The sequence below is a fragment of the Electrona antarctica genome (genome assembly GCF_951216825.1).
Source record: "Electrona antarctica genome assembly, chromosome: 11".
NCBI lineage: Eukaryota > Metazoa > Chordata > Actinopteri > Myctophiformes > Myctophidae > Electrona > Electrona antarctica.
Window position 1 is genome coordinate 15,446,753 of NC_136792.1, and position 27,773 is coordinate 15,474,525.

Here is a 27,773-nt window from a genome sequence, read left to right on the forward strand (position 1 = left end):
CTGGCCCTCAGCTATCTGATTGACTCTGGGCAGAGTCAAATCCACAGAGATATTTATCAGGCCTGCAGAGGAAGCCCAGAGGTCGTCTGATCAAACTTGAGAGACACGAGATATAAGAAGGACCCTCCTCACCCCCACAGAGATATAGGAAGGACCCTCCTCACTCCCACTTGGGAGCACAGGACACGGCACTGTTCGTTTCCCTTTGTTGGAAGAGAGGCTGTCGAGAGGGGCGAATGAGCTCGAACCGCATAGGAAGGAGTCATAACTGAACGGAGGCCTTTTGGGGTCAAGGAGGACAGGAAGCCGTGGTCTTTGAGTCAGATGCTAGTGAGAGTTGAGATCTGCCGAGGAACCACTCTTGGTTTTGTTGAGTGTTAAACAGGCAACTCCCCTCACACTCACTCTGACCGTCTCCGGGGAGGTATAAAGCGCATACCGGCTGGCTGTGTGATTTACACAGTGAGCCGACCACTGGACTGGTATGTCACTAGATTGTGTTCTTGGACTTGGACAGGACTGACATAATATTTGAATACGCTGACACCAGGTCGTGGGCTCTGGCACCGACTGCTGCTGCTCTGGTGGACTTCGGGGGGTGGGGGGGCTTGCTCCAGACTGCAGACCGTCGGCTCAGGCTGTGTTTGTGTTGGACAGGGGGGGGGGGCTCAGCGCAGAGCAGCCTCGGGGGGAGGTCATCGAGTTACCTGCAGCTGAGTCACAGTTTGTGTAGCGCTTGCTTGTTGGGATTCTCCCCTCCTCGGCTCAGACACAGCAGCGACACCGGTTTTGTCTCTGGGAGCCACTAAAACGGTCCGGGACTCTCGACACTGCCCCGATTGTTTCCCCTTCGTCTGTAAACACCTCGTCGCGTCAGTCGCACCTCTCCAACGCAGTGATTCACGGTTCCCACAGGGGGGGTGGGAGGGTGGAGGAAAGGCAGCGCACGCACAGTCGATTCCAGTGTAGCCGAGGGAGGGGGAGGCTTTTTTTAACATCACAATGAGGCTGGCCTACTTAATGGCGTTGGTGGCGGTGGCGGTGTGCTGGGCGGGAGCGGGCGTGAGTGATGCCATGTCCACGTGCAAGACGCTGGACCTGGAGCTGGTCAAGAAGAAGCGCATCGAGGCCATCCGCGGCCAGATTCTCAGCAAGCTGCGGCTGCCCAAGGAGCCCGATGCCGAGGAGGAGCAGGAGAAGATCCCCGACGCGCTGCTGTCACTCTACAACAGCACCGAGGAGATGCTGAAGGAGCAGCAGGCGATGCCGCCGCCCGTCTCCATGCAGCAGGAGGAGGAGGAGTACTTCGCCAAGGAGCTGCACAAGTTCATCATGAAGCCAGGTGAGTCGGTTGGTACCATGACGACGGTACCTCTGTACCTGCAGTATAGTACAGTAAAGCCTAAAGGCTTATTCATACTCGGGTGATTTTCACGTTTATGTGATGTCTGTGATGTTGTTGATGTCTGAGGTGGGTGCGTCCTTGGGTACCTTCATGATGCTCATAGAAGGTATGTGTGTTTCCCTGCCCACATACCTGTTTTCTTCTACAGGCAGGTGTTCGGGGGAATTTCACCAGGGTTTATAGTTATAGAGGGTAAAAAAAAAAAAAAAGAATCCCATGCTCCCAAATTGGACAGTTAAATTAAGTCACTGGACTATACTGGAATATAAAATATAAAAATAAAAATAAAATTCACCAATTTTGCCATCCCATATATGTTTTTATTTAAGAAATAAAATAAATATACCTGGGTTTAGTGACGGTGTTGTGACAAAATGTGGGTTTAGTGTTCTATAGGGTTAAGACATTTTTAACTCATTTAGGACTGAGACCTTCTAAAAATTACGGTTTTCAGGCAAACCTATGTTTCTATATCAGTGGTTCTCAAACTATTTCATGTCAAGGACCCCAAAAATTATCTGTATTTGGCTGCCGACCCCCATCTGAAAATATGTTGTTCCAGGGAGTTAAAAACGTTTGCTCTGAAAGAATATACTGTATATTCCAAATTTCAAGATTTTTCAAAAATAGCAGATCTACAAACTCGTGCTATGAGCTTGTAGATCTGCTATTTCTCAATAGCTAAAGTACCAGTAAGACGCCTAAAGGCGAGAAGCAACCTCGCCCTTTAGGGTGAGATTGTGTGCACACTGCACGCACCCGCCTGGGTGATGGCAGACTGCTGGGCGAGCACTGGCGCCTTGGCATGGGGGGTCAGATCTACATATGGAATTAATTATGTACTGGCCATATAAGAAGCGTGTCTGTGTACAGAGTTTGATAAGGTCAGATCAACATATGGAATGTTCGAACAGGTCAGCTCCATATATGGAGATCTAAGGGTGGCAGCGGGGGCAGTGCCTTGAGTGTACTGGGTTTGATGAGGGCCCAGGTATAGGGCCGGGCCTTAATTTTCGCCAGCTGCACTAATAACTTTGGGGCAGGCCCGTCTAGAGTTTAAATGGACAGATATCAGTCAAAAGGGAGACATCGAAGAGGAAGGGTGGATGGGGAAGGATCAACATATGGAATTGTGTTGCCTGGGGTCCTCAGTTCAAATATGATTATTTTGAGGGGTTGTGGCCAAATCGTGCCATAAGTCACGTGACAAAACGTGTTGAACATGTGACAGAAAACTTGGACCAGGCATGCCCTCATCCATATTGTGGCCTATATAGTGTTCTAGGAGCCCTTTCACCTTGCAGCATATAAATGAATGGAGACCAGGCATGCCCTTATTTCTGTATCATTTTATTAAAGGACAAAAGCTTAGTTACCAAATTCATGTTCACTCCACTCCAGTGCTAGTCATCCTAGAGCTCCACCTCACACCAGCAGTGCCCGATCTTGATTCCTGCCTCTCTGTCTCTGGGAGACCAAGCTTATGTATGGGTTTGCGTAGCCTATGTGTACGCATGTGCATGTATTGTACAAAACAGTGTGCGTGGTGTGTGCGCACGTGCACGCAGAGTCTAGACATCATGCTGAGCAGGTGACCATTTCTAATTTCTATAGGATGTCAACACAATGCCCCATTGATCACTATGGCCCTGCGCGTGGTGTCTCACCAGACACAAGTCACAAGTCCAGAGTTCCCATGCAGCCACTCAGTCAGTGAAGGTTTGTCATGCACAGACAGTATATAACATGATATCAACAATATGGATATTTCATCGTGATGTGGCTCCTTAATATACGGCATAAGATTACATTTACCTCCTCTTGTGTTCTCCTCGCACGCACGCACGCACGCACGCACGAACGCACGAACGCACGCACATGTGCCACTGGAGTGCGAGGCGGCACTCTGGTCATGGTTCAAGTCTTGTATCATCCGATGCTGGAAGTCAACCTGTAATGCGAAACAGCAGTCATTCACTACCACATGCAGTCACTGCCATTGGATTCTTATGACCGTAAATTTGCTCTCAACATGTGTTTTACGCACGCACGCACGCACGCACGCACGCACGCACGCACGCACGCACGCACGCACGCACGCACGCACGCACGCACGCACTCACGCACGCACGCACGCACGCACGCACGCACGCACGCACGCACGCACACACACACACACACACACACACGCACACAAAAAGCTGGTGGGGATCAGAGATCACAGCCGCATGCAGTCAGTGGGGCCCTGGCTTGCATCTGTTGTGATGCTCTACACATGCACAGCTCCCATGGTATCTGTGGCATTTTTACGGCTCCATTGTTTACTTGGCTGGCTGCAGTGTTTTGGCCAACTTTTCCTGGGCCTCTAATTGTGGAATGAGCTCTTATGAGTGTATTATACCAAACACCTTTATGTTCTTCTGTTGAGTGCAGGCCTATGCAATATACACTGCAGTGGTCCCCAGCCTTTGTTTGAGCTCTGGACCACTAGCATACTGTCTGCCGGAATACCGGATAGTAACCTCATATCATATATGTCCAAAACTGTAACTTTTCAGGACACTACAATTGGTTGAAGCCACGCACTAGCGTACTTTCCATCCACCGGAAGAGACGCCTGGACTAGGCACTTTCTTGACGCCTTTCTGGCCCCCCTGAGTCTATACATTTATGGAAGGATGATTGTTATTGCTTAAATATGTCATTTTATAATTTTGTGGAACATAATATGCCATATAGTTGTTAAGAAATGACATATAGTGCTGCTTTAATTTCCCCCCAAAAAAGGTTTCTGCCTGTCCAAGAAATCTTCAAGGACTACCCACCCTCACCTCCCCACAACAACATGTATTTATTAAAAGAAGGCAGCCATATAAGCATGTCATGCCATTTCTATTTTGTTGTATTACATTTTCATTAATGATCTCAAAAGAGGATTTATAATTAGTTACATGCCCGTTTCGCACTGTCAAACCATTAACAGTCATTATTTCATTTTAAGTCCCACACTATATGCATGCATGTTAGTCTGAAGCATGTTCAGATATTTTTATTTCCTGAGAGAAACAAAGGGTACAATATACCAGTATATTTAAAACATGACAACAAACGAGAAACCAGTGCCGTGTAGTGCTCTTTCAGCACCCTGGCATCCTCCCTATCCCCTCGTTTTAACGACCACTTCAAAAGGAAAAAAGCGTTGAGCGGACAGAGCTCGCTCAGGCGCGCACAGAAAACCCCAACAACAAAAGAACCTTCAGAAAACGATGGCAATCGTGTGGTTCTGCTTTGATGAGTGCCAAAGAACATAAGAGAAAGACGCACAGCACACTCCTTCACCCTCATTCTGTCTCTCCATTCTCTCTACCCCCCCCCCCCCCGCCCCCTCCCCTTCTCGTTCTTTGGCCATCCCTCAGGAACTGGGGGGGTTTCCTGTAACTTGAGCACTGGGTTCTCCCTTCCTCGCCCTGTCACTTCTCCTCTCCACCCTTATCTCCTTCTAATATCTTTTTTCCTTCTCTCTCTCTCTCTTTCTCTCTCTCTCCTTTCCTCTCTTTGCCCACCACCCCCCCTCCATCTCCCGCCGCTCTACTCCGTCTTCCTGAGCTTATTATCAGTGTGTTTGTGACATGGCAGCTTGGCAGGAAGGAAGGCCAGGCCCGGCGATAGCCACAGTTTGTGACTCGGGTCCGGTCCGGTGCCCCATAGGGAGCCTGCGTTTCCTATCTCTGTGGTGAACCAAATACCACAGTCTTACCAAACACATTCTTACCTCCTTGCCCCCCCCCTGCTCGCAACACTAGATGGTTGACCCATATTGCCAAGTCTAGAGTGTTAAAGGTGCTGTAAGTAAGTGGTAATATAGGCCTATATTGTTCAAAAAAGGTTAAGCTCTGTCTATGTTAACATTGTAATCATGCTAATATTATGTTAATATGTTTGTTTAGTAACAGGGGTCTGAGGTCTCCCTGTCTCTCTTTCCTGGCCGTGATAGCAATTTTATCCAATCAGGAGAGTGACCTCATACAGAATACTGGAAAACAAACAAGTGAAATTGGAAATTGGTTTCCCACCTGAAAAGTATTAGCTTGTGTGTTCAAATGTGCACAACTAATTGCAGAACAATAAGGATTGTATTTTATTTCTGTCAAAACATCCTCTTTGGTCGTTTCTATTCGTGGTTCATTTTCCTGGAAGAAACACCAGCTTGCCCCGAGCAACCAATGCAGGCGTGCATTATTCGTGTGCAAGATCATCTTATAACTTAATACTTTTACTGTCTCAGTTTGTGCATCGGGTAAGAATTAGATCAAATCCCTGCCAGCCGATGAATGGAGACGTCCTTCCCTCGAAGCACGCGCAAATCCACCTCTCCCGCTTAGAATATGGCGTGTCAAAGCAAAAGCTGCAACCTTGAACACAGACGTAGTTGTATTCAGACGAAAATTAAGTGGATTATTTTAAAGGGGAGTATAGCAATAGCAATAGGTTCTGCGTAGGAGAAGAGTGGTTGTTTTATTTAGCATTAATCTGTGAAGATTAAGACCTACCACCAAGCGAGAAAAAAAAGCATGGGTGTGTGTGTGTGTGTGGGGGGGGGGGGGGGGTACGTGCGTGTGTGGTCTGTCATTAGCTGCGTTCACTAGCAGCACGACGCGTGTTGCTGAATTTCCGTTAAAGTGTTGCTCAACACGTTCGTTGGCGTCATCAAGCGATCATCCATGTGTGGGAGCATCAAACAAGAGATCACTTTACCGTGTCATGCGCTGAAATTGTTTTTAAGCCAGCTCAAATTTATTTTGTAGCTTTTATAGTTCGTCATGAAACGACGTGAAGTTTCGGGATTTCGCTGGCTTCCATTGAAAAAGACTATACTGCATATGTGGCCTTGTCACTGCTACTCTGAGAACTGAACACACAATCAGTCTTTTTGAAAATCACTCAGATCTAGTTTCATCTCCTTGGGCTAAACTACTTCACCATATTTTAATGGTAAATGGTGCATTCATATACCGTATTTATCCAAGGCGCTTTACAATGTGCATTACATGCACCCACTCACGTTCCTACCAACGGCGAGTGAAACCAACCTGCTCATCGAGAGCAATTCAGTATCTTGCTCAAGCACACAGTACGTTTTAACAGTGGGCGTCCGGAAGTGCGTTAATTGTCTATGGGACCTGGCAACTATCGGCGATAGCAGGCCGAAGAGGTGGGCGGAGGAACGTCGCCCGAAAACATGAAAATATTTTATCTTTGGACGACATCGTCCGGCAATAGCCAATCAAATGTGTGTGTTGCTTTATTTACCCTCCATACCACCTATACGAGGACATATGGTGGAACGCTCACTAGGAGATTTGTATCGCCCAGAGTCGCCGTTGTTCTCCCGCTGTTAAAACGCACTGTAACTGGGAACATTCCGTTACCCCAGTGGCCACTCTTAGTCACTGCCACCACATTAAGATGCCAATCTTTCAACTGAGAGAACCTAATACGATTATTTGTATAATATTTTAGGTCTGTAACCATTTGTGAAATATTTAATTTAATATCTCTTGATTAAGCAAATAATATATGCATATCTCTGCTGTCTGGAAGAAAACACTCCAAACTCCAAAATGTTCATTTTTCAGGAAATGAAAAGGAGTTTTTTGTCGAAGCGCTTTTTAATACTTTTCATTGGTTCAATATTTCTTAACCAACACACAGACGTAAAGGGTGTTTTATATATCAACAAATCAACAGCTAATAACATTGAATAGATTTTCTTTATAATCAACAAAATCGATTAGTGTGATTTAACCACTTGAGACATATTTTCATCGCACAATGGTGCCGCGCAAACATAGCAAATGAAAAAACTAATCTCCGAGCTCCCAATGTGTCGTAGAACTGCTATTGATCTTTTAATCAGCTTGTACATCAGCTATTTCTTTCACCGGATGCTGGCCCCTGAACAGGGCCATGACGGTACAGTTCATGTGGAAGGTGGAGGTGGGCGGTGCACGGGAGGAGGGTGGAGCTGATGGTATACGGACTGGAGGAGGCAGGTATTTAGGCTTGTTGCTGGAATCTGGTTCCTCCCGCTGGTAATTACAGAGCTGTCTCTCTGCCTGTCACAACAGCTGTCCCTGGCTTACCTGGGGATAGGCGCTGATTAAACACACAAATCCCCCCCACACCCATAGCTAGCATGCAGGGACGCCGTGCACAACACGCATGGATTAAAGTTCTTCAGTCTCCATGACTGATTTCAGTCATTTGGATTCCATGGAAGCTGTGCATGTCTTCTGTGGAAGCATGTTGTGGAAGCATGTTGCTTATTAGTTATGTTAAGATGAAAGGGTATTTGAAGTGGTCAAACTAGCAATGGAATACGTGTTTAGAAGCATGTTCCATAAACGTGAATGGTCTCAGAAATGTCATAAAAGCAAAAGGTTAATGCCTCAAATGCCTGTGATTTCTTCAACTTGTTTGGCTGTATGTGGAACAGCAGCATCATATAGGTTTAGAATGATAATACCTCAACATCACCATTCAAATTTCACCCATGAGATTGTGAGATTGTATTTTACTTTATTCCCCTCCCCTAATATATAGAAGCAGGCCGTGTACAGTACAGTGCGTGCACACACACACACACACACACACACACACACACACACACACACACACACACACACACACACACACACACACACACACACACACACACAGTTCAGGAGGTCTGACTTGATCAAACCTGATTCCCGATCAGATTCTGGATTGTCCAGATCTGATTAGTAGTACGAGCTGCCAGTGTGAACGTATCTATATTTTTTGAGGGGCGCTAGCCCCTCCTATATACAGGTTTAATGTTTGTTTTTAGTTCAATGTTTGTTAAAAACGCCATTGGCAATGAAGGGAAAATTTACATCATATTGTCCCTCATTACGTCATATTGTCTCTTTATTGTTAATGGCATTTAATGTTTGTGTTGGCACCGTTTGTTTTACACCACCATTACATCACCTAATCAACATGAGTTAGACTTTTAATATATTAGCGCCCCTCACTTCACACAGGTGTGATTTTTAATTTCAAGGAAACCCATAACTCTACAGGTCCATTTGGTTCCAGACCTGTAATATATTCATACTCCAGTTTTAGGTGATAAGGTGACCACCAAAAACTGCAACATGACGTCACACCGTGGTGATTGATTGATTGAAATTGTATTAACAGATTACAGAATGCGTACAGTCCAAGGAAGGTACAGGTCAATACAAAATAGGATAAAACCAGAAAAAGCACTAAGACTTGCCTACATGCCGATGGGCGAGAAGGCCAAAAGGGCGAAGCCCCCGAGAAGTCCAAAGGAGACACGGTTTTGAAGGAGGCTAGGCAATAGGCATTCACATTTCTTAACGGCTGTTGGAAGGGTATTCCACATTTCAGTGGCATAGGAGCTAAATTAATTTAACCCCTTGTTTGAGCCAAATCTGGGTTGAACATGGTTTGTTGAACTCCCTCTGGTGTTGTGACCGTGGACTTCGTTAATAAGCGACTCACCGCTCACCCCAACACATGTCTCTCTGTTTTTACTAACCTCCATTTCGGTGGTCACCATATCACCTAAAACTAGAAAAAGTACCCTTCTGGGCACAGGTCTCCACCAGGAGGATAGGAGTGTGTGTGATGTTTGGCAAAATGTTTAGGAGTAATATAAGTGTGTGTGTGTGTGTGTGTGTGTGTGTGTGTGTGTGTGTGTGTGTGTGTGTGTGTGTGTGTGTGTGTGTGTGTGTGTGTGTGTGTGTGTGTGTGTGTGTGTGTGTGTGTGTGTGTGTGTGTGTGTGTGCGTGAGACGCGGCTTGGCCTGTTGTAGTGCCACCATGAGGCTGATTAGAAAACTGTCAAGTGGCATTTCTTCCTCAGTCTAGTGGGAATATGCATGCACAGTTTCACTGCAATCGGACACTGCGTTGAGTAGTTGTGGCGATTTGTACAAAACAGGTACAAAGCGGGCTACTCCTGAAAAGTTTAGAAGCCAATCGTAGCCAATGAGGGTGGATTATGAGAAATCAAACAAACCCGTCTTGATCACATGACTATGGAGAGCATGTGTACCGATTTGCGTGAAATTTGGATAAAATATGAAGGAGTAATATTCGAAAATGTGTTTTACATATGTCGGCCTCCTGGTGGCGCTATAAAGAGCAGATGTGAAAAATTCCAGGCAAAGGTTTTTCCTTGGCCTCTAGGGAGTGTGCATACAAAGTTTTACACAGATCCGTGCAGTTAGTGGTAAAAACACTAATCGGCCAGTTATAGCGCCACCGTGAGGCTGAGTTGAAAATGTTCACGTGGCATTTCTTCCTCGGCCTAGTGGGAATGTGCGTGCACAATTTCACGGAAATCACACGATGTGTTCATGATTTGCAGCATTTTGTTTGAAACTGAGCACTCCTGCGAACTTTGGAAGCCAATCTTAGCCAATCAGGATGGAGTCTGAGAAATCTGAAAGACCTGTTTCGTTGAATGGCTCTAGAGAGACTGTGTATCAATTTGCGTGATGTTTGGACAAGATCTGTAGGTGTACTGTCCAAAAACTTGTTTTGCACAAAGCGCCCTCCTGGTGGCGCTATAACAGGCCGTTCTGGAAATTTTGGGGCAGAGGTTCATCATTGGCATCCAGGGAGTGTGTGTGCAAAATTTGGCATCGACCGAGTTAACGGTGCCGGAGATTAGCTGTTCACAGACGGACGGACACACGGACACACGGACGGACGGACACACGGACACACGGACGGACGGACGGAGTGCAAAACATACTCTCTCCCCATGCCTTCGGCCTGGTGGAGACAACTATATGAATATAGGCCTCCTCAAGGGACCCTGACCCGTCCCTTGACCCCACTTTGACCAATGGCCTTAAAGTTATAGGGTAGATGAAAACGTTTAAGTTTCAAAATAGTGTAAAATGGGTTAAACCAAAGTGAAGCACGCTACTTTGTGTAACACCATTGTGCAATGACAAAGGCAGAGCTATTGTCTTTCTTCCCCCCAGTGTATCTAAACAAGAGTCCCTTCAGGCTTCAGTGCCACTTCACAGTCAGTCAAGCTACGTACTAGTGTTGCCTAAGCTTAATAAGCCACTTTGGGCTTGTGTTTCTGAAAAGTTGCTTGTAGTTGGTAGTTGTGGGTTGCTTTTTTGGGGGGCTTGTTTTTGCAAATATCAACCATCGGAGAATGTGATCATATAGTGATAGTGGTCAACTGTGACTACTGAAAAGGCAACGCGTTTTGGGTATTTTCAAACATAGCCGGTGTATGTTTAAAGTTCTCGTGTGGCCTAGTAGTCACTTATTGTGGGCTTGTTCTCAAAGACCTGGTTGCTTATTTCCTCACAGTCTGGTAACTCTGCTACGTTACATGTGGAACCAGGTTTACGCTCTCTCTCTGGGTTGCCTCCAGGCCGTGCATTTCCATCTCCCGCTGTGAAGCTTGCTCAACAAGACATGCCACTAAAAGCATCGCCTCCGGAAACAAACCGGGGCTGAGTTAATTGGAAAGTTTAAGTGCTAAAGTCACGGCGTAATAATTATGGGCAATGTAAAACTGGTAAGGTTTCATTTGAGGAAGTGACTTAATTTCCTGCTTGCAGAAAAACACTCCATCCATCATCAACCCCCCTGATGTATCTACCTCATATCTCTCGTGTTGTCTAACGTCACTTTGGGGCGATGGCTTCCATCAGCCCAGCATTACTCAGTGTTGTCTGCCACTGCCAGTGTTGCCAGATCTTACGAGAGAAATAAGCAACCAGGCCTATGAAAACAAGCCCAAAAGAAGCTTATAGCCAGGCTGCATGAGCAAGTTTAACGTGCATCGGATATTTTAAAACAGACGATCTATACAAGTAGCTTGTCGATCTTCTATTTTCAAAAGTACAGTACAGTATTAATTTGGGAGGTCCTTGACATGAAAATGTTTGAGAACCACTGGTTTAAAAATATTTAGGAAGCAAGCCAAAATAAGCAACTACACTTTAGAAACAAGCCCCGTCCCTAGAAATCTTTCCAAGTGACTTTACAGAAAAAACAAGCCCAATGTGCTTATAATAAGCAGACCTGGCAACACTGGCCACTGCTGTCCTCACTTCGATATGATTAATTCTCCGTTGACATTCCGTCATTATTCTCTCTGGGTGGATCAGGCACAATGTCATCGATAAGTCATCTCCTTCTGTGCTTGACCACAGCTCCTTTCCCTTTCATGGTCTGCCGTTTAAACTTTAAAGATGTGAAAGTTCACATCATTCATGCCACAAAGACATGAAAAACAAGACAAAACATAAACCAAAACAAACAGCAGTGCAGCCAAAAGCCCAGCACAAACAAGACAATTGCAGTGTCTTCTGTCTGTGGCTCTTCATTGTTGAAGGATTCTTTGAATTCACCCCATGAGCCATGTAAAATGATGGTCAGTCCAATTTTAATTTGTCTGAGATTTCAACTGATTTATTTTGGGGTGAGGAAGCGTCCAAGGGAGTCAATGTTGATTTTGGCATGTGCATCTCTATGGCCTTTTGACGATAATCATGTGAACATCTGATGGCCATTAAGTGGTCAGACTCAGGGTGCATAACCAAATCTATGTCAACCACAAGATATCTTGTGTTTAGCTATTAAACCCTCCTTTGCCAAACACGAGAACAGTGGCTTTAGGGCTCAGAATGAGGTAAAGGACAATGAGCATATTAGTGTTTCTATTGCTACATTACGGCCGCCACCCTGGTTCGAAAATGTCCGATTATCACGTCCGGTTAATGCAACCCCCCCCCCCCCCCCCCCCCACACACACACACACACACACAGCACGGATTCCTAAACGATTAACAATATGTAAACTAAAATGACGTTTCAGTACTATTGTTCCTGGTTGGCAGTTCCATACTGCCAAGAAGAAATCACAGTTTGAGGCTTTGCTTTTATATAAAATATCTGAGACTATTGTATGGAAGATGCTTCTGAACATATTGCTAGCTTGGCCACAAGCATTTAATAATGCTCTAATCTTAAAATAATAACCGAAAATGGCCTATATCTATTGATTGATTGATTGATTGAAGAATTTATTAACAGTTTGCAGAATTACAGTACATTTCAAGCACAAACTCAATACAAAGGCTGTTAACTGTGAGTGGACGACCCAATTAAGCATTACACTTGTTTCCAACAGGGTCCACCATGTTCAAATCATCAAAACATTTAGAGACGTACAAATAGACACTTCTATAGACAGAACAGGAATTCATCAAAAAGGAGGTAAAAAGGGAAAAGAAATATATACAGTGAGGGGAAAGAAGGGGGGGGCGGGGGGGGGATTCAGATTTTACGGGGGCCAGTTTCGAATTGCAGCCATCCGTAGGTGCCCTTTGAGAGCGGTTTTGAAGGAGTCAAGGGATTCGCATGTCTTAATGACAGTTGGTAGGGCGTTCCACATTTTGGTGGCATAGGAGCGAAAAGAATTTAGTCCCTTGTTTGTGCCGAATCTGGGTTGTACATGGTTCGTTGCACTCCCTCTGGTGTTGTGGGTGTGGACTTCGTTAACATTAAGGAAGTATCTAGACAGGTACATGGGTATCTTGGTGGTGTATCGAATCTTGTGGACCAGACCCATTGCAAGATGCTGTACTCTGTCGTCGACCCTAAGCCATTCCAGCCTGTCGAAGTGGGCAGGGGTGAGGTGGGTTCGGGGGGCTAGATCAAGTAGGAGCCTGACCAGTTTGTTTTGGGAAGTCTGGAGCCTGGTTTTAAGGGCCTTTGAGGTGCTGTGGTACCAGGAGGTGCATGCATAGTCAAAGAAACCCTGTACAAGGGCTCCTGTTAAGGTCTTCAAGGTGTTTTTGTTGACCAGTGAGGAGATCCTGTAGAGGAATCTTGTTCTATGGTTGACTTTTTTGATTACGTTGGTGGCCATTTTATCACCGGAAAGATTAGCCTCCAGGATGGAACCTAGGTAGGTAATTTCATCTTTACGTGTGATAACATTGTCACCCACTTTAACCAAGAAGCCATTTGCCTTGCTGAGATTACTAATAGAGCCAAAGAGAATGGATTCAGTTTTTCCCAGGTGTAAAGATAGTTTGTTATCAGCGAGCCAGGTGCAGATTCTACCGAGTTCAGAGCTGAGGGCATTTTCAACCTGCAGTTTGTCCTTGTCCGAGACCAGCAGTGCTGAGTCATCTGCGAACAGAAACAAGTTGCAGTCACAGGCTGAAGTCATGTCGTTTACATATATTAGGAACAGTAGAGGCCCTAGTATGCTTCCTTGTGGAACGCCACAGCTCACTGGGAGGGGGGGGGACAGTGTTCCGTTCACTTCCACCATCTGTTCTCTCCCCTCCAGGTAGGATTGCATCCAGCTCACTGATGTGCTATCGAAACCAATTGCTTTTAGCTTGTTAACCAGTATGGAGTGGTTCACGGTGTCAAAAGCCTTTTGGAGGTCCAGCATGACCATGCCGCAATATTTGCCAGCGTCCACCTCTTGTTTGATGTGGTCGCTCAAATAGAGAAGACATGTGTCAGTGGAGTGGGATGTTCTGAAGCCAGATTGGAACTCGTACAATAATTTATTAGTGGCAAGATACTTTTCAACCTGTTCATAGACTATTTTTTCCATCACTTTCGAGATGGAACTAAGAATAGAAATAGGGCGGTAGTTGCCGGGGTCTAATTTACTCCCTTTCTTGTGCAAGGGGGTTACTTTGGCCAGTTTGAAATCTTGGGGGACCTGTCCCTGTTTGATGGAGAGGTTTACTATGTGGGTGATGATTGGAGCTATAGAGATGGCTGAGTCTCTGAGAAATTTGGAGGGAATGTTGTCATGGCCTGTGGCCTTGTGGGGTTGGAGGGCACTCAGTTTCTTACAAGCTCTCAATGCGTCACAGACAAATTGAGAGCTTATTGTTTGCTCCAAATGGTTTAAATCAGTCATGGCGATTGAGAACTTGAATGTACAGTAATCCATGCATATGGTATAACAATGAAAACTGAAAAATATTGTATCATTACAATTTTTAGCATTTCAGCATTATTTGGGGAGCCCCACTTGCAATATCTGCACGGCCCACCCCGCCACAATAGCAATATACTGGTAGTAGGAAATGTTCACTCCACATATAAGATGTGATGAATGTTGTTGGGTAACGAGGGGAGGCACAGCAGCAGTGCTGCCTGGTACGTCTTGGAACAGCCTGCAAAGCAGCATATGGTCGCTGTCGGACACAAACCTCTTATCTCCTCTTATGTCTACACCTCAAGCTTGTGGATCTGCTTTAGCCACTTCGAATGTTATCAAGCTATAATCACCAATATATTCTTATCAAGACCATGCAATGGAGCCAGTAGGCCTATGGATATGTCCTACATATTGACGTTGTTGTCACTGAGCCATTGTCTGACGTCGCAGTTGGCACGTTGTCCGACTATTACTAACCCTAACCCTAAATCTAACCCTAAACCCAACCTCAGTCTTAACCGGCCACGTAAGTAAAGTTTCACAATGCTTTCGCTTCGTTGGCAGTAATTTCACTTCTGTGTTTCCTAGTGGCCTACTCGCGGTAGGCAGTATGTAAGAAATGTCATACTGGCTCCATTGCATGGTCTTGATAAGAACATTGGTGATTATCGGTTGATAATATTCGAAGCCGGTGATCTGCTACTTTTGAAAAGTAACAGTCTTGGACATATGAGGTTTCCACCCGACAGGGACGATATGTACAGTATAAGCGTACATTAAGCCTGGTGGTGGTTCTGGCTCTATTCTGGCTTGCTGTCAGAAGGTAATTATTGACGCTGAGAGTGTCTTAGCTTTGACAGGCTGGGACACAGCAGACCTGAGTGGTGTAGGAGGTTTTGGGTCCCAGCCATACCCCAGTCTCTCTCTATCTCTACCATTGATACAGTGCACAATATCCAGTTTCCATTCTACACACGCACGCACGCACGCACGCACGCACGCACGCACGCACGCACGCACGCACGCACGCACACACACAGACATACAGTATAGACATACATATTCTCTCTCTCTCTCTCTCTCTCTCTCTCTCTCTCTCTCTCTCTCTCTCTCCCCCTTCACATTATTCACATGTGTCTGTGTCATGTGTTCATACGGGTGCATTCACTTCACTTATGTTCTTCTTTTCTCCTCCTCCTCTCCCTTTCCTGTTATCTTCCTTCCTTTCTGCACTCATTCTCCCCGTGCGTGCGTGCGTGCGTGCGTGCGTGCGTGCGTGCGTGCATGCGTGCATGCGTGTGTGCGTACACTGCAGTGTCGCACAAGAAGAATAACTATAATAGTGTGATTTAATAAAAGTAGGTAGGTGACTAAAAGTGACAACGTAAAGGAGTAGTTCACCCAAAAAATTATTCATTTTCTAGCAATAGAGAGTATGGAGAGTATGCGCATGCTTAAAGTGAATGGCACATCGAGTGGCAAATCGAGTGGCAAAGCAACAGGCAAAGTGAGTTTAACATTGTTTAATGCAATCAGATAGGACTTTTCTGTGTGGATGTATGGGCTGTCAAGGCCAGAAAGTAGTTTTTTGCCACTCAGTAGGCGTTCCTGCATAACTTCCTGGTTTGATGATGATGTCACGCGCATACCCTCTATTACACACCCCATGAAGCCTTGAATTCACGGTGATTGTTTTGTTTTTTATCACATTCCAAAGCCAACAGTTTGATGACCAGAAGAGTCTCAAAGAGTCTCCATTGTGTCTCTGCTGGTAATAAAAGTATTGGCGTAGGAATGTGATAAAACAAAATCTCCAAGAATTCAAGGCTTCAAGGGTGTGTAATTGATAGAGAATAAGTCATTTTTTGGGTGAACTATTCATTTAAGCCTGATAAAAAAGCATCATGATGCAATGCGTTGTGAGCTTGTAGATCTGCTATTTTTGCTATATTTAAAAAAAGAAGAAAAATAATAGTTTTTAAATTGTTGCCTCTAATGACTTAGTGAGCCCCTGATTGGACCAGCTATAATAACAGGCCAGCATTGTATCGATGTGTGTCCCTGCTAGACTGTGGACAGTATGTAAACATATACAGATACACAGTAGGTTAGGTTTACATTCTCCTGTCAGCGTCCAGGTCACTGTACTAGATCATACAAATGACATCTACTGATATCAATATAGTATATCACTTTTCCATTTTAACTTCCCTACTTGATCATACTACAGTGTCACACAAAAGTATATCTAAAATAGCAGATCTACAAGCTTGAAACATGGCGCGATGTGATGCGTTTTGTGTTTGTCGGTCTGCTATTTTTGCGAAATTTGAATCGTTAAAAGTAACAATTTGGGGCAATTTTGGACATTGTCGGATTTCCACCCGACAGACAATATAATACTACTACCACTATCACTACTACTGCATTATTGCTACTACTACTACTACTACTATCATTATATAAATAATATACATTAATTTACTAATATAATAATGCATTTCCCGTATTTTAATGTATTTGCATTATTTCTAAACATATAGAGAAAACAAAAGTTGCAATTTCCATAGCTCTTCTCCTCCCCAAGTGAAAGTTAAGTAATGGAAAAGATAGGATGGTTATGACATAATCCTCTGGCCTTCATTTTAACACGTAATCAGATGTTTAGCAAGTGAGAGCATGTTGTAAAACACGGTAAAATCCAGTGTTACTTTAACTGTGTGAGAGCGAAAAAACTGACCCTTGTTGGGCCTTTAAAAAAAAACCACTTCAATAAAAGGATTTTGACGTGTTGCAGTTGAACCTCTCCAGGAGCCTTCAGTTGCGGAAACGAAGCAACAAAGCATTTTGAGCTTGTGGATCTGCTATTTTTGATGCTTTTGTGTGACACTGTAGTGTGACAAAGTAAGACATTAATTTATGGAAAAACGTGGACCTCACGTGTAGGCTACACGTTGGTCATACCAGTGGTGTAAATTAACTAAGTGCATTTACAATTTTGTATTTCCAATTTTATGTAATTTTACTTCTACTCCACTACATCTCAGAGGCAAATATTATACTTTTACTCCACTACAATTATTTGAAAACGTTAGAGAGATTTTCATTAATATTACAAAACACACAAACCACTTCAGCCCTCAGTATATGCATTTCGGTCATTTGAAAATAGCCGATCTGCTAGTTTCAAAAGATTTGTTACACATTTTGAACTTGTGAAATGGGACATTCTGCACAATGAGTAGGCCTATACTTGAGTACTTAAATACTGGACTTCTACTTGTAACACCGGGTCCATTTGGTTCCATTTGTACACTCTCTGAGTATATCTGTATTGCAGTATTGATATGTTTACTTAAGTAAAAAAAAATGTAGTACTTTTCCCACCCACTGGTTCACACATACACGACACTGTCTCTGACTATGGTTGTGTATGGTTGATAAAGAGGCCGGTTTTTACACCACTACTCCACCAACCATCCCACAGAGCCTCATATATGTGTGAAGTCATTTTTCGTCGATTTTCTTTTTCTTTTTTCTCATTTGATAGGTACAGAAAACACTGCGAGAGCAGACAGGCATGTCAGCTGCACTCCATTACTTAACAAGATAGCAGTCTATAAGCGCCAGACAGCAGACAGCTCTCTTATAATGTTAATGTGAATGGACTCCTCATTATGTGTATAATACATTTAATTAATTGCGTTGTAGTGACTCGTGACTCGAGTGGACTCATTGGGGGAAGAGTCCCGAGTCCCTTGGTTCGATCAAGACCGAGTCAAGTCCAAGTCAAATTAAGCGGATAAGCAGGACTTGTTTGTTATATTGTATATTTCTCTACCTGTTCCACTGAGGAACACATGTTGAATGAGCCACTCAGCCCATGCAGAGCTTCCTTGTAGCACTAAATTATGTATCTGAAAACATTATAGGTTAGAAATAAGCCACATAGTAGCAACTAGCAGCAAACATGCTTGGCTGGCCGTCTCTCTCTCTCTCACTTGTATTAGCTCAATAGTAAAAATGTCAGCACCTGTGCAGGAAAAGGGTTCAAATCCTGGGTGGAAAAGGAAAGTTACATAGTGCTTTTTAAACTAACTATAGACCTGTACCTGTCGCACCGGCCTACTTGGGAACGATGCAAGTTGGGAACAATGATAATGGGGAATGCATACCCCACCCTAGTATGCAATACCTGTTATATCGGTTGGTATAGCACCCATTTTAACTGTCTGTCTGCCTGTGTCCCTTTTGTGCCCATACATGGAGATCTCTGTATCTGTCTGTCCTTGTGCCTTTTATGCCCAATATATGGCGATCCCAGATGTTATCAGTATTATGGGCATAATGGGCATATGGGGGATCAGCAGTTGTGGAAAGTCCTTGTGCAGTGGTAAACGTCTGTGGAGAATGTGTGGAAATGTCTGAAGATTACAAACTGACTGTGAAAAGTAATCAAATGGCAGGTGTGGGGAATTCAGGAGGGGTTGCCATGGCAATCAATTGGCTCAGGCAGAGAATGGAAATTGGACACGTGTGGGGACTTAGGCTCATTAGGTCCACTGGCAGAGCCAGTGTGATGGCGTGGAACACGAATTTGAAGCCGGTGGGGCGAATATAGTATTTCTATATTGTGACATTTTTTTCTACTTCTCCCACCGGGCAGGCAACAGCATCACCAGCACCAAGCAGAACCACCAGATGTTCTTCAATATCAGCCAGATGCGTCAGAGCGTAGGCAACTACCCGCTGCTGACCAGCGCCGAGCTGCGCATGTACATCAAGAACCCCACCATCGCCTTGCAGCAGCGGGTGGAGCTGTACGAGGGCCTGGGCGCCACCGCCAACTACCTGGCCTCCCGCTTCATCACCAACAAGATGAAGGACAGCTGGTTGTCCTTCGACGTCACCGAGACCCTGCAGAAATGGCTCAAGGGGACCGGTGAGTCACTTAACAACTTACAAATTTATAATTTAGGCAATTAGTGGACGCTCGTCTTAACCAGAGACACTTACAATAAATAAGGTACATACACGCATAGACCTTCCATTCTGTAAGTGTTACATAGCTCTATGTTCTGGTAGAACATACACGCATAGACCTTCCATTCTGTAAGTGTTACATAGCTCTATGTTCTGGTAGAACATACACGCATAGACCTTCCATTCTGTAAGTGTTACATAGCTCTATGTTCTACACGCATAGACCTTCCATTCTGTAAGTGTTACATAGCTCTATGTTCTACACGCATAGACCTTCCATTCTGTAAGTGTTACATAGCTCTATGTTCTGGTAGAAATCACTGCTATCGAGATTTTGTTCGGAACAGGGGTCTCCCCGTCTCTCCAGCTCTTTAATAAATAGAAAACACATGTTCAGGTCAGTATACCAGTTTTATCCAATCAAGGAGAGAGAACGCATACAGGATACAGGATATTAAGCAAGTGAAACTGGAAGCGATGAAACACTCTTGATTGGATGAAATTTGTAACCCACCTGAAACTGGGTTTTCTGTTTACTAAAGTGCTGGACAGACCACTGTCAATCACAGTCCCCAGTTCAGTCCCCAGTTATTTTTTTAATGTGTTTATATATCCAGGTATACGTGCGTGCGTGCTTGCTTGCTTGCGTGCGTGCGTGCGTGCGTGCGTGCGTGCGTGCGTGCGTGCGTGTGTCAAAAATTGAAAGCAATTTACTCTAAGTGTGTACAAATTATGATCTTGAAGGGAGAGGGCCCTGAACCAATGGCAGGGCCCTAAACAAATGTTTACTTAGTTTAGTGGGTCGGGAGCTTTTACTGTTCCATGCTCCTACACCCAGCAATTATAGTGATCACTATCATTTGATAACAAGAGACAGTATCTTGTCCTATCCCACCTCTGATTTACTGATTTGGCACCGCTGTGTGATGTGTTCATCATGTTAAACCTAACATAATGTATGATATGATACAATATATCCTAAAATGAAATTATGTTGACCCCAGAGGGCGAATTGTCAGCAGTCAGGTATGAGATAGAATTAAATTACAACTGCAATTATATTTGTCAGGAACCCCGGAATGTGTTTGTTGGACCCATATGCAGAACTCATCTCAAAGTACACGCAGGAACAGTTTACGTTTACGATGACTTAATACAAAACAAGGTACACCTCGCAGGGCGAATAAACATAACCCGGCAACACACAGCGTGACAATACATTGATCCAGCACAGAGAGCAAACACTGACAGTCTTAAATAGTCTCTGGCCAACTAGGCAGTCATTAGGCCACAGTTCGCACCTGTGAATCCGGGTGGAGCCCAACATAGATATTACAAAAATATAGATGCCTCATTGGCCGCTGCAGTTCGTTGGAGCGACCTGTCTCCAACGGGAGGAGGAAGTCAAGCGGAATATTGAAGGCACGCGCTTCAAGATTCCGGAAAAAACAATGAAAAGTATTAGCAAGGTGTTCAAGATTGACCTTATAGATTGTTGTTTTTTAAATGTTTTGATACTTTTACTCAGTTTTTGTGTGAATGTATTGTCTCGTATGCGTTCCACAGAGGAGGAGCAGGCCCTCCAGCTGAGGCTGTACTGTGAGTGTGGCGAGTCCACGGTGGACAACCAATTTGACTTCACCATCTCTGGCATGGGGGAAGGCAGGGGAGACATCGCCACGCTGGCTAAGAACATGCAGAGACCCTACATCCTGGCCATGTCCATCCCCCAGAACAGCAGCAGCCAGGTCACCTCACGCAAGAAGCGCTCCACCACCGGCACAGAGGACTCCTGCACAGAGTAAGGGTCCACTTCACAATATGGGCTATGTGCACACAGAATAACTCTTCCTACTTCCGGGCAAGGAAGCTTTGAGAAGGAAAGGAAATGGTCACGTGACTGGGCTGCGCCATGACACTTTCATGGACACTTTCATGGGAGCCAACTCACACCGGAAGTTCAATGAATACATGGCAGTGAATGGAGCCGGCTGGACCAGCTCATAACAAACATTGTTTCTGAACAATTGAGACCTTTGTCATATAATCGGTTCAGGAATTTAAAAGAAGACATATCACAGGTGGTTTTCTAATCACTTGCTTTTCGATGTGCACAGAGTGCACAGTATATAATTTTATTTGAGGATCTAAACAGCAGCAGGTACCGTTTCTGGCTCTGAGGTATCGCGAGATTTGACTGACAGACAGGAAACGGTGGGAAGTCTTGCGATACTTGGTGTGTTCAGAAAGGTGATTTGTGCTCTTTAGATACCATACCTCTATAAAATTACACAGTGTACACATCGAAAAGCAACACAGCAGACAATAATGTGTTACATATCTTATGTTATTTTCCAGAAGCGATTACTTTACAAAAGGTCTAGTGTTTGTTCATGAGCTGGTCACTGAGCTCTCATTGACTCCAGTGCATTCTGCCCAACTTCCGGGTGTAGTTTGGCTCCTATGAAAGCCTCCATGAAAGTGTCATGGCGCAGCCCAGTCACGTGACCATTTCCTTTCCTTCTCAAAGCTTCCTTGCTTCCATTTACACTCAGAGTTATGGGGGTCCTTGAAATTAAAGAGTTTGAGAACCACTGCACACTAAATGGAACAGAGCCTTAATTAGTATCATTGGTAACACCTGTGAGAACTTGAGAAATTATCTTTTATTTATTTATCTATTTGTGTCATAGAATGAACACATCTGTAGATTAAATGTAAATGCTATTGCATTTTAGATTTTTTTTTGTCTCAAGAAATGCTTTAATGACACGAAAATGAAAAAGCATTAATCGTATTTCAATTGACTTTTTGTATTTGCCATTTCATTTGAATTTTGGCAGCTTTATGCTTCCATAAGTACAGGGCCATTTGGTTACAAAAATGCTTAGTTGTATGCTTAGTGCATCATTGATTATGTGTCCAAAAGAACAGATCTGCAACCTGTCAACACGCCATGAAACGTTGTGTCGACAGCTTGTATGTTTTGTCTGTTTTGTTGGGGGTAGCCAATGTATTTGATTGATACTTAATAAGATATAGACGCAAGGAGCGGCGGAGCCTAAATGAATGTACACTATAGTATGTAGCTATATACTATTCTGATAAACATTCATTATGTGCATTTTTCATTTCGGGTTGTGTGTGTAGATCATCACAACTGTATTTCAGCCTTATAAATTATTATATATATTTGTTTTCTTTTGAGTGGTGCAGCCACTCCATTGCCCAGCAATGTGTGTCCTGGCTGCCTGTGTCCCTGGCTGGCTGGGTCCGTCCGTCCGAGCACGGAAATAGCGTTTTTTCACCACCAAGTGTCACTGTTGCGCAGCTTAACACACACACACACACACACACACACACACACACACACACACACACACACACACACACACACACACACACACACACACGCACAGTACAGTACATTACAGTACAGTACAGTACAGTACAGTACAGTACAGTACAGTACAGTACAGTACAGTACAGTACAGTACAGTACAGTACAGCACCACTCAGTTCAGACAGGTCTGATTTTTTTTTAGCGGGTTTTTTTAGTGGTGTCTCAAGCGAACTTGAGACACCACCGAGCGAGCTAAAGCGAACGAGTTGCCATGTCGAACATTGCGAGTTGCAACCCAATAGGCAGAGAATAGTAAATCCTCGTCCCCCCTACAATTTGTTTTTAGATTCAATTTATTGTCACTGCACATAGTATACATAATGAACAATGTGCCACCTTCCAGCCCCTCTCTTCATGGGGCAGAAAACAGGGTTGCGTCTTGGAATGGTAAATCCTACGTCCTTGTCAACATGCAATGCGACAGGAGAGCCCACGTTGCATCACCGTCTGACACAGGGGAGTCCCAGCGCATTACACTGGTGACGCATGGTTAAAATCCCGCCCCAACTCGCTTGGCGCAAACGGGTGTGAGAATGAGTTGTCCTCAGTGACACACCCGCCAAGTGCGAAGTCACTCAGTTGAACAGTTGATGAACATGCAGATGCAGAGAGATTCCAGGAATTAATACTGTAGATACAAGAACTCAACAGTCACTCAACATGTTTTTGCACCACCTGTTGCAGCAAAACTGAGAGCTGCTGCGTCAGAAAGCTGTACATCGACTTTCGAAAGGATCTGGGCTGGAAGTGGATTCACAAACCCAAGGGCTACCACGCCAACTACTGCATGGGCTCCTGTACCTATATCTGGAACGCAGAGAACAAATATTCTCAGGTAACAGCAACCATCCATGTATGAAGTGTGTCCACATTGTTGTTTATAGTGCTTGATTATACAGTTTGACTAGTACAAAACAAATTGTATTTCCACTTTTGTCAACCTAGTGTGACAATGTCATGGATTGGGCAAGACTTAAGTTTAATTTACTATTTAGACGGGACAATGCAATGAACATTCAATACATGAACGTGAATTCAATCAACTGAACATGATCTCAACATGCCAGATTTAGCTAGAAGCTAATTTCCATCCGTAGTCCCCACTCCCAGTCCCCACACATACAAACGCCACAGTAACAACATGACAAAACTGTGCCTAAAAACTATAACTAAAAGTCTGATGCGAGTGGTGGGTTCTGTCAACTTGAATCCATTGAAACAAAGTATAGAGACTTTCTAGTTTCTATCAAATGAAATATCACCCAGTGTCAATGATCTAATGTAATCCTGGGTGCTAGACTCTCTCTGCCAACCCATATAGCTTTTTAAAGCTCAACATTAAAAACACAATAAAATGTTAAGCTAATGACATAATTTGGGTCACACCAATGAGCAGTAATAACTGAATTGACTTTCAGTGCGCTCTACTCCTTGTTCTATGGACTTATGGACTGGCTCAGGCTACTGTGACAGCAGTGGGAATAGCAGCCTCTCGATAATGTGCTCCCATCGTGCTCTGTTTACCAAAGTTCTGTTTTGGACTTTGGCCTTGGTTCTTCTGCTGTGGTGTACATGTACTCCTTATGAGGTAGTGACCTATCTTGGATGTGTGACAGTTGGAGGCTCAAGATGAAGTAACACTGTCACAGCCGCATGTCAGCAAATAACAGCCATGTCCCGAGTTCTCAGTATGGCTCACACGCTCTCTCTCTCTCTCTCTCTCTCTCTCTCTCTCCTCTCACACATTTTACATGTCTCTCTCTCTCATGTCTCTTTGTCTTTTTGACAAGTATGTTTCATCCCTCCGCAATATACTTTTTGGCAGGAGGTCAAGGTGACAATGATGGAATTGTGAAGCTAAATTCTCTGGTGTTTTCTGTCTCTCTCCCCCCCCTCCCCCCACAAACATAATCACATGCAGATCTTGGCTCTGTATAAACACCACAACCCAGGGGCCTCTGCCCAGCCCTGCTGCGTCCCTCAGGCCCTCGACCCGCTGCCAATTCTCTACTACGTGGGAAGGCAACACAAGGTACTGTAGCTACAACACAAACCTGATCTGCAGTCCAAACCTACACTGACCTCAAATATTTACAGCACTGGTTCTCCAACTTTTTCATGTCATAGACAAAATGTATTTGGCCGTGGAGACCTCACATTTTTAAAAATATGTTGTGCCAGGGGACCTCCATATGGGATTTTTGACGTTAAAATGTTTCATTCATATTTTGTTTTGCAAGATTATCTTTTTGAAAATGGCAGATCTACAGTACAAGCTAGCTCACAATGTGCTGCATTGCAACGCATTGTGAGCTTGTAGATCAGCTATTTTCAAATAGACAATGTTTATAGGATTAAAGTGGTTAAAAGTGGTTAAACTTAAAAATGAGGTTTGGGTTGTGTAGTTACCTTGCCATGATGTAACTCCAAATGTGGACAAGAAAAAAAATGCTCCAGTGATTAGAAATTGATGATTCAAAATATGCTCCTCATTGACATTGTACGCTGAAAGTCATTATTTTAGTAGCCTATGTAAACAAAGTTGATTCAGACAATATAGAACATCACCAAAACTCATAGGCCTACTGGTTTTTTTATATAAAAATGTTAACTTACTGTTGATTTTACTATATTTGAACATGGATCCACATCCACAGATTTCTTCCTAATAAAAATGGCATATTTTAATGCCATAGTTTTCTTGTCCACATTTGGAGTTACCTCAGGTAACTACACAACTCTACCAAAGTGGTCTTATCTTTTAATTACCCCTGGGGGTCCCTTCTCGACCTCAGTTTGAGAACCACTGGTTTTTACACTGTGAGAGGTGGGAGACATTTCACAGATGATATGTTCACTGCTTTTCGTGATCTGTCCTGTTTGTGTTTCCGCAGGTGGAACAGTTATCCAACATGATCGTGAAGTCCTGCAAATGTAGCTAAAAAGGGCAAAAGGAGCGATCGCCTCCCCCAGGGTTTTTGTCTGGGATCCGGTCGCCACTCGTCTCAAGAGACACATTCTGAAATGGAGGAACTGGGGGAAATGTTTGCGGTGGAAAAAGACACCCTGCAAGGAAAAGAGATTGAGAGAGAAAGAGAGGTTGACTTACGAAGGGATTCAAGGGAAAGAGCAAAAAAAAAGAGCAATTATAAAACTCGGCTATCTTGACAGCGCAGCCTTCGACATTCCCTTCCTCCGACACTGAGCCCCATGCCGTCATATGACTGACTTCTGAAGCAGACATGAAGAGGGAATTCTTTTTTTTAAATATAGATATAGATAATATTTCATTTGTGAATATATATATATATATATATATATATATATATATATATATATATATTTCTAGTTGTAGCCCCAGAATGTATGCTTCTTGAATTGAACAGATTAATTTATTTGTTCCTTTGGACTGATGAGCTGTACAGTATTGCTTAATTTATATGTCGGCGTGCAACGGTGACGTACATGTGACAAAAATAGGCCAACTACAAGCTCAAAACAGGTCGCCCTTTGCGACCCGTTGTGAGCTTGTAAATCGCCTTTTTTTTGCCAAAGCTGCGGCGCGCAACAAAGTATATACCGGGCTTAAGGCGGTGATGAGATGGTAGAATGATGACGTGGTTGATGGGAATGATTAATGAAGAACATTATTGGTATCAGAACATGGCCGATATCAGAACCAGGACTGTGGGACCAAAGCTGAGTGAAGGAGCTCTTCCATTCTGCAGACCCAGGATATTCTCGTTTGTCTGCCATCATGCCATGTCATGCTTCCGCACAAAAAAAAAACGTGAGAGAAAAAGGTGCTGAATCTGGGAAATCTGTGTGTGTGTTTCTTTTATAAATGGTAAATGGTAAATGGTGCATTTATATAGTGCCTTTATCCAAGGCGCTTTACATAGATTGTGCATTACATTCACACACACATTCATACACCGATGTCGGCGGAAACCATGCAAGGCACCAACCAGCACATCGGGAGCAATTAGGGGTTCAGGGTCTTGCTCAAGGACACTTCGACACCAACTCTGGGGGAGCCCGGGTTCGAACTGGCAACCGTGCAGTTACCATCCAGCCACTCTAGCCCTGAGCCACCGCCGCCCCCTTTATATATATATACTGTATATATTTTATGAACGAACCAGGTGTTTCTCCAGGTAACAACTCCACCGTAAAGGACTTCTTACCCCACACCAGCCGGCCGGCCAGCCAGCCAGCCAGCCAGCCAGACAGACAGACAGACAAACAGACAGACAGACCCAGGGGAGAACCTTCCTCTCACCCCTCCCTGTACCACATATTTCCTCTGCATCGCCCATCACTTCTTAGACAGACAGCAATGCAACCACATTTCTTCTGTATCGCCCATCTCTTCTTCTGACTTTCTTCTTCTTCTTCTTCGTCTTCTTCTTCTTCTTCTTCTTCTTCTTCTTCTTCTTCTTCTTCTTCTTCTTCTTCTTAATAGTAGACCATGGCTGTGCTGTCGTTGAATGTCAACGTGTCCTGCTGTTGACATGGCTGGATGAGTAATATACAGGGTGGTTGTGATCGCGGTGACACCATGTTTTTCTCTCCCCCTCGTTTTATGGCCGGCTTGTTGTTTTTAGAGGGCTGGGGTTAAGGGGGATGTGGCTGTGGTGTTGGTTTTTTAAGGGAGCACGATTCAGACTCCATGCACACATACACTCTCTGTTTTTACATTGCCACAGTAAATTAGGGGGCGATTTACGGCCTTTTATTTACGTACAAAGAAGTATCGGCTACTTTCTTGCGCTTTTTGTTGTCTGTTGTGTGATGCTCTCTTTGCACAATCCAATCCTTTGAAGAGGTTTAATTCAGCCAGTATGATCCCGGCATTAGCAATAACAAACACTTTGGATCTGTTGTCCATGTTTATATTGCACTTAATTTGTTTTGTCATCCTCCCTCCTTTGTAAATATCTGAATTTGAAATAAACAGTGACGTTTTAAAAA

The 27,773-nt window shown here is 44.1% G+C and overlaps 1 protein-coding gene across 1 annotated transcript; it reads left to right on the forward strand.

The window, feature by feature from the left end:
* Positions 1 to 928: 928 nt before the first annotated feature.
* Positions 929 to 27,773, forward strand: tgfb1a (transforming growth factor, beta 1a). The gene is made up of 6 exons (XM_079514007.1): positions 929 to 1,342; positions 19,080 to 19,355; positions 20,963 to 21,197; positions 23,484 to 23,634; positions 24,721 to 24,831; positions 25,694 to 27,773. Exons 1-6 carry the CDS (start codon positions 1,003 to 1,005, stop codon positions 25,739 to 25,741), a joined length of 1,161 nt encoding a protein of 386 aa, XP_079370133.1. The 5' UTR covers positions 929 to 1,002; the 3' UTR covers positions 25,742 to 27,773.

Bases quoted from the DNA above. Each gene is read 5' to 3' on its own strand.
- tgfb1a (XM_079514007.1), top strand. From the start codon at position 1,003: ATGAGGCTGGCCTACTTAATGGCGTTGGTGGCGGTGGCGGTGTGCTGG. The intron at 19,356-20,962 runs GTGAGTCACTTA...TGCGTTCCACAG, and splicing joins GAAATGGCTCAAGGGGACCG to AGGAGGAGCAGGCCCTCCAG. The intron at 21,198-23,483 runs GTAAGGGTCCAC...CACCTGTTGCAG, and splicing joins ACAGAGGACTCCTGCACAGA to CAAAACTGAGAGCTGCTGCG.